Genomic DNA, 7,077 nt, shown 5'->3' with positions numbered 1-7,077 from the left:
AGGTGTATGTGGCTGGCGCCTTAGCTGCTTGAGCCACAGGCGCCGAGCCAGAAAATTTTAAATTAACACCTGGTGGATCATCAGGTATCTGTATTCATTATATTCTTTCAACTTGTGATGATTTAAAAATTTTCAAAATAAAAAGCGGGAAAAAATATAGTCCTCCTTTTGTTCCTTCGACAAGAAAGCACCTCCTCAAAAATATGCTGAAACTTATCTTAGCAAAAGTTTAACTTATTTCTTTTAGAGGAAATACACAATACTGTAATGTTTCATTTAATATTGCAAAACTTTCACTCCCAAATTCTTTAGCGTAACACTGTAGAGACTGGATAAATTAAAAGTTTAAAATGAAAAGATTTTTTAAATGAATGCCATGCTGAAATCCAGAATTTCAAGTCTAAATAACTGCTTAAAAAAAACAACACATTCTAAGTAGGTCAGAAGAAGGTAATTCTTCTTATTTATTTTCCTTTCTAAAATGAAGACTATTCTTCCCTCAGTAATCCACTTACCTAATATATCCTGCCAGGATAAAAATGGAAAGAAAATTAATGTTATATAGAGAAATAGAAAAATAACAAACAAACACAAAAAAACACATTACTGGACAGATGGCTTTACTGGCAAATTCTTCAACACATTAAAATACAGGGCAAAGGTCAGGATAACTGATTCCCAAATCTCACAAAGACAGCAATAAAATAGAATATTACAAACTAATCTCATTTATAAACAAAAGCTTCTAGCAAAAGCCAAGCACATAATAATCCATCAATGAATGAATCCATTCAACCAATACTTTGTCCTAAGCATGAATGAAAAATCTGAAATAAAAATGCTAGGGAATAGAGACTGCAAATATTTCACAGATAAGATTTTATACATATAAAGAAAGCAAATATAAAGCTAATGAATTGACCACAGAGTTTCATAGGGTTACTGACAATAAAATGATTCCGCAAAAATCTATTACATTCTATATATCAACAATAAACAGAAAATAGTATCTTTAATAACATACCATTTGCAATACCATCACAAATATGAAGTTATTGGAATAAATCTAACATAAGACAGGAAAGATAGCCAGGCACTGCGGTGGGTGCCTGTAGTCCTAGCTACTTGGGAGACTGAGGCAAGAAAATAGCTTAAACCCAAGAGTTTGAAGTTGCTGTGAGCTGTGACACTACAGCACTCTACCGAGGGCGATAAAGTGAGACTGTCTCAAAAAAAAAAAAAAAAAAAAAGACAGGAAAGACCTTTATGATAAAAATCACAAGGAAGAATTTAATGACCTAAATAAGTCAAGAGAAAACTACAGATTCACTGCAATTACAATCGAAATCCCAGCAAGGCTTTCTGTTACATAAAGTGACAAGCTGATTCTAAATTTATATGGAAGCGCCAAGAATGGTAAATCAAAAGGAAAGTAAAGTCTGAGGCTCTGTACGACCAGATACCACTGGTTACATAAAAATATTGTAATTAACATGGTGATATTAGAGATGAAGATACAGACCCATAGCCCAAATATACGTAACATAAGGACATCTACTAAACAAAAGGAAACAGGATAATATGAAAATATAAAAGTATCACTTTTGCAGAAAATACATGGTAGACTTAGAAAAGCCAAGAAAATCAATGAAAAAACCATTAGAACAGTTATGAGTATACTCTCCCCTACTGTAGTTTGAAAGCTCAGGAAAGACTTTCTGGAAGAACTAAGAACTAAGCTGAATTAGTAGGAGTTAGCTGGGTGCAAAGCAGGAGGAGGATCTATTTTTTAAGTGGAGGGAAATGAACAAAAAGGTTCAGAGACCACACGGCACAAGGAAAGTGCAGGTAACAGGTGACCAGAGCACAGAGGACAACGACCACCCACAGCAGCAACCGAAGCAGCGAACTAGCTAGTGAGCCAGCATGTGTGAGTCTCCTGTACTGTGATGAGCTGTTTAGACTTCATCCAGGGGGTGGGGGGGCGGGGGGGTTGAAGAACTTTGTAAGTTCTTTAGAAAGAGCATATTTTAAAAAGACATTAGGTACAGGAGGAGAAGAGGATGGAGAGGAAAGACTGGAGTCTGCTAGATGAGCTGACAGCTGTGACCGTGCTCTGGATGGGAGGGGAATGTGGCCAGAACTGAGGCAATACAGCGTGAACCATGGATACAGACTGCAGCATTAGTCCACAGGCCCTGCTGACAGGCAGGAAGTCAGGATGAAGAAGAAGCAGGAAAGCACCTCAGATTTCTCCTGCACGGAGGTTGGACCATTCCCTGAGAAAATCAGGTTTGGGGTAAGACCAATGTTGACAATAGCAGTTTTATTTTATTATATTTTATTTATTTTTTTTGCAACAGAGTCTCACTCTGTCACCCTGGGTAGACTGCCATGGCGTCACAGCTCATAAGAACCTCAAACTCTTGCACTGGAGCTATCCTTCTGCCTCAGCCTCCAGAGTAGCTAGGACTACAGGTGCCCATTACTAAGCCCAGTAGTTTTTCTATTTTTAGTAAAGATGGGGTTTCACTCTGGCTCAGGCTGGTCTCAAACCCCTGAGCCCAAGCAGTCCACTTGCCTTGTCCTCCCAGAGTGCTGGGATTATAGGCTGAGCCACCGTGGCTGGCTGACGACACCAGTCTTAGACACGCTCGAGGAGGCATACAGATAAAGACGACCACTGCTATTCCAATCAGGAAATAAGCTCATTAAAAACTGACCTGTTTTTGTCAAATGATGTCCTGGCCAAACGTGACTGCAGGATAGCTGTTATCTATTTAACAGACCATTTAAAAAGGATGGATGTAAGTATTTACAAGTAACATATCAATACAAGTTAATTCACAGTCAAAGACATACATTGTCAGAAACACTTACCATGGCCATTTGGTCACCCAGTTTGTCAAGGCAAGATGCTCTGTGAAGCTAGAATATTAAAAATATTTATGAATTTTTTTTCCCTCAGATATTGATGATGTATTTCTTTACAAGTGAGGAAAAACAGCAGTCATTCTGTTACTTAGTGATAGTCAAGATGACTTCTGCTATACCTATGGCTTCTCCCTAATACACAGTCCTCAAAGGCAACATATTCAAGTACATCTACATATTTAGAAAGAGACGATGTTTGGTTAAGAGCTATAAATACAAAATTGGTAAAACCAGTTTCTGCCCAAAGAGCGCTTGAGGAAGTCACCGGCTCACCTGAAGCAGCGTCTCTACAACATCTTCCACTTTCCCTGAAACATCCAGTTCGAAGATATATTCCATTTTGCCCTAACAGAAAAGGACAATATGTCAAACCACAGGAAGAGAAGCAGCATGTCAAGGTGTTCCTTTAATAACCTGCGCTCTCCACCTGCTGGATCCTGCACATCTCTGCCTGACAGCTGCCCCACCCCAACCAAGTCTGTAGGACATATACTGACATATTTAGTATTTCTTTCTTTCTGCTAACTTTGGGCTTAGTTTGCTCTTCTTGTTCTAATCCCTTGAGTTATAAAGTTAGGATTTTTAACTTGATATTTTCTTTTTTGTTTATCTCCATACATTTCCCTCATAATCCTGCTTTTGCTGCATCACCTCAGTTTTGGTATGCTATGTTTTCACTTTGTCTGTCTCAAGACATTGTCCAATTCCTCCTCTGACTCACTGGTTGTTTGAAAGTGTGTGTTTAATTTCCACATATTTGTGGATTTTCCAGTTTCCTTCTGCTGCTGATTTCTAGTTTCACTCGACTGTGGTCAGATACACAGTATCATTTCAATCTTCTAAAGTTTATTAAGACTTGTTTTGAGACTTCTGATCTATCCATATGCTTGAGGAAAAAGTGCATTTGGGTGCTTTGGGAGGATGTTGTGTATATGCCTCTAGGTCCATCTGTCTAGAGTGTTCTTAGGTGTTCCTCATCTTACTTCCTGATGGTCTCTCTAAATGTTCAGCCCATTGTTGAAAGTGAGGAATGACTGCTCCCCCCACTATTGCTCTGCTCTCTGTTTCTCTCTTCAGTTCTATCAATATTTCACATATTAGGTGCTCTGAGATTGGGAGCTTATCTATTGTGATAGTTAATTTCACATGTCAGATTGACAGGGCCACAAGGTGCCCAAATATTTGGCTAAACATTCTTTCTGGATGAGATTAACATTTGAGGCTCGGCACCTGTGGCTCAAGTGGCTAAGGTGCCAGCCACATACACCAAAGGTGGTGGGTTCGAATCCAGCCAGGGCCCGCCAAACAACGATGGCTGCAACCAAAAAAATAGCTGGGTGTTGTGGTGGGTGCCTGTGGTCCCAGCTACTTGGGAGGCCCTGGCAGGAGACTTGCTTGAGCCCAGGAGTTGGAGGTTGCTGTGAGCTGTGAGGCCACAGCACTCTACCCAGGGGGACAGCTTGAGGCTCTGTCTCAAAAAAACAAAACAAAACAAAACAAAACAAAACAAAAACAACATTTGAATCAGGGACTGAGTAGACTGCCTTCCCCAGTGTGGGTGGGCCTCATTCAATCTATTGTGGGCCTAAATAGAATAAAAGACTAAGAGAAAAAAAATTATTTCTTGCCATTTCTCTTCAAGCGAGGATGCTGGTCTTCTGCCTTCAATTGGAACTGACACCATCAGCTCTCTTTAATCATGAGACTCAACTCCCTTAGTAAATCAATCTCTCTCTCTCTGTATATGTATGTGGACAGATAGATACACACAAACACATACACCCCATCCATGCATATATGTATATGTATGTACACAGGTGTGTGTATATGTATATATATACATATGTACAGAGGGTGATGTATACACATTTTAAGAAAGGAAAAAACTGTATTAAAATTATAATACTCAATATCTACTGATAGACATTTGTTATCTTGCATATTGTATCTTGTATCTCTTATAACTGCAGAAGTCAAATGTATTATTTGTATACATTTACGAAGCATATTGTAAATGACTTGAGTTTTACAATTTTAATACAGTTTTTTTTTTTCCTTTTTTAAAATGAGTATACACTTTTTGGCACTTTCTGTACATCCACACACACATTCTATTCTGTTTTTCCAGAGAAACTTTAATACATGTGTTTATAATTATTATATCTTTGTGGAGAATTGACCTTTTTACTTGACAGAATGTTTTTGTTTCTCGTGACAGTTTTTTGACTTAAAGTGCATTTGTCTGCCAGCCCTGCTCTCTTTGGGTTACCACTTACATACAACATTTCTTTCCATCTTTAGACCTAATATGAGTTTGTTGCAGACAGCAGATAGTTTGGATATGGGCTTTTTTTTTTTTAATCCACTCAACTGCTCTATGTTTTTTGATTAAGAGTTTAATCCATTTACATTTAAAGTAATTTTTGATAGTAAAGGGTTCATTATTGCCATTTTAATTATTTCCTATCTGTCTTGTAGCTCTTTGACCCTCTTCTTTTCTTGCTATCTTCCTTAACATTAAGTTGATATTCTGTGGTGACCTGCTGTGAGTCCCTCTTCATTTTCTTTTATCTTCTATATTTATCTTCTCTGTGGTCATGATGCAGTTTACATAAAATATCTTGTAAGCTCATAGTAACTTTAATCACATACAAAAACTATTTTCTTACATATTAGCCTTCCCTTTTATGTTACTGGTGTCCTAATAACATTTTTATATTGTGTATTCATTAACACAGATTTACACTTATAGGCTTATTTATATTTTTATCTTTTAACTTCTATACCAGAACTAAAACTGATTTACACACCACCATGATAGCTCTTCAGTCTTCTATGTTTGTTTTTATTTTTTTATATTCTTTTAATTTTTTATTAAATCATAACTTTGTACATTGATGCATTTATGGGGTTCAGTGTACTGCTTTGATATACAATGTGAAATACTTACATTGAACTAAGTAACACATCCACCCAATTATACTCATTTCTTAAGTTTTGAAATGTACCATGGAATAATGCACATTAGATAAGGTCCCTCCAAATACCCTCCCTCCTCCCATGTCCTACCTCCTCTCCCCTCTTTCTCCTCTTCCCTTCTACTTTCTGGACTACGTTTTGCCATTTATATGAATGTGTATGTGATTATATATAGATTTCATAGTAGTACTGAGTACATTGGATACTTTTTGTTCCGTTCATGAGATACTTTACTAAGAAGAGTATGTTCCAGCTCCATCCAGGTAAACATAAAAAATGTGAAGTCTTTATTTTTTATTTTATTTATTTATTTATTTGAGACAGAGTCTCATTATGTTGCCCTCACAACCACCTCAAACTCTTGGGCTTAATTGATTCTCTTGCTTCAGCCTCCCAAGTAGCTGGGACCACAGGTACCTGCCACAATGGCATTTTTGTTGTGGTTGTCACTGTCGTTTAGCAGGCCCGGGCTGGGTTTGAACCCACCGGCCCTGGAGTATGTGGCCAGTGCCCTACCCACTGCGCTGTGAGCACCACCAGCCTCTACAGCTGTCTTTACCAGCAAGCTTTTACTTTCATATGCTTTTGTGCTGCTGTTTAACATCTTTTTTGCTTCAACTTGAAGGAAATGCTTTAGTATTTCTGGTAAGGAAGGACTAATGGTGATGAATTCCCTCTGATTTGTTTTTCTGGGAAAGTCCTTCCTTCTCTCTCATTTTTCAAGGACAGTTGGCCAGTCACAGTGTTCTTGGTTGGCCTTCCTTTTTTTTTTTTTATTCTTTAGCACTTTGAATCTATCATCCCACTCCCTTCTGATTTGCAAACTTTCTGCTGAAAAAATTTACTGACAATTTTATGGGGGGGGGGTGTTCTTGTTTATAGCCAGTTACTTTTGTCTTGCTCCTTCTAAAAATTTCTCTGTCTTTGACTTCTGACAATTTGATTATCACATCCATCTTAGGATGGCTCCTACATGGAGTCCATTAGACTTCTTAAATCTGGATGTCCATCTCCTTCAGATTTGGGAAGTATTTGGCCACTATTTCTTTAAATATACTTTCTGATCCTTTCTCTTCTCCTTCTTTAACTCCCTTGTTATGTATTTGGTCCACTTCATAGTATCTCATTAGTCCCTTAGGCTTTTCATTCTTTTTTTTTTTTTTT

The 7,077-nt window shown here is 37.8% G+C and overlaps 1 protein-coding gene across 1 annotated transcript in view; it reads right to left on the bottom strand.

The window, feature by feature from the left end:
- The window catches only part of NSMAF (neutral sphingomyelinase activation associated factor), a 72,223-nt gene that overhangs the window by 33,656 nt on the left and 31,490 nt on the right, over positions 1-7,077 (bottom strand). The window contains exons 7-9 of the mRNA XM_023515418.1: positions 3,208-3,279; positions 2,881-2,928; positions 2,724-2,776 (exon numbers count right to left, since the gene is read on the bottom strand). Of these exons, the coding sequence (XP_023371186.1) occupies positions 2,724-2,776; positions 2,881-2,928; positions 3,208-3,279 (173 nt within the window). The remainder of the gene's footprint in view (positions 1-2,723; positions 2,777-2,880; positions 2,929-3,207; positions 3,280-7,077) is intronic.

This window comes from Otolemur garnettii, unplaced genomic scaffold (genome assembly GCF_000181295.1).
Source record: "Otolemur garnettii isolate 467f Iridium unplaced genomic scaffold, OtoGar3 scaffold00071, whole genome shotgun sequence".
Taxonomy (NCBI): Eukaryota; Metazoa; Chordata; class Mammalia; order Primates; family Galagidae; genus Otolemur; species Otolemur garnettii.
Note: the sequence above shows the minus strand (reverse complement) of the source record. Positions and strands in the feature narration are given on the sequence as shown.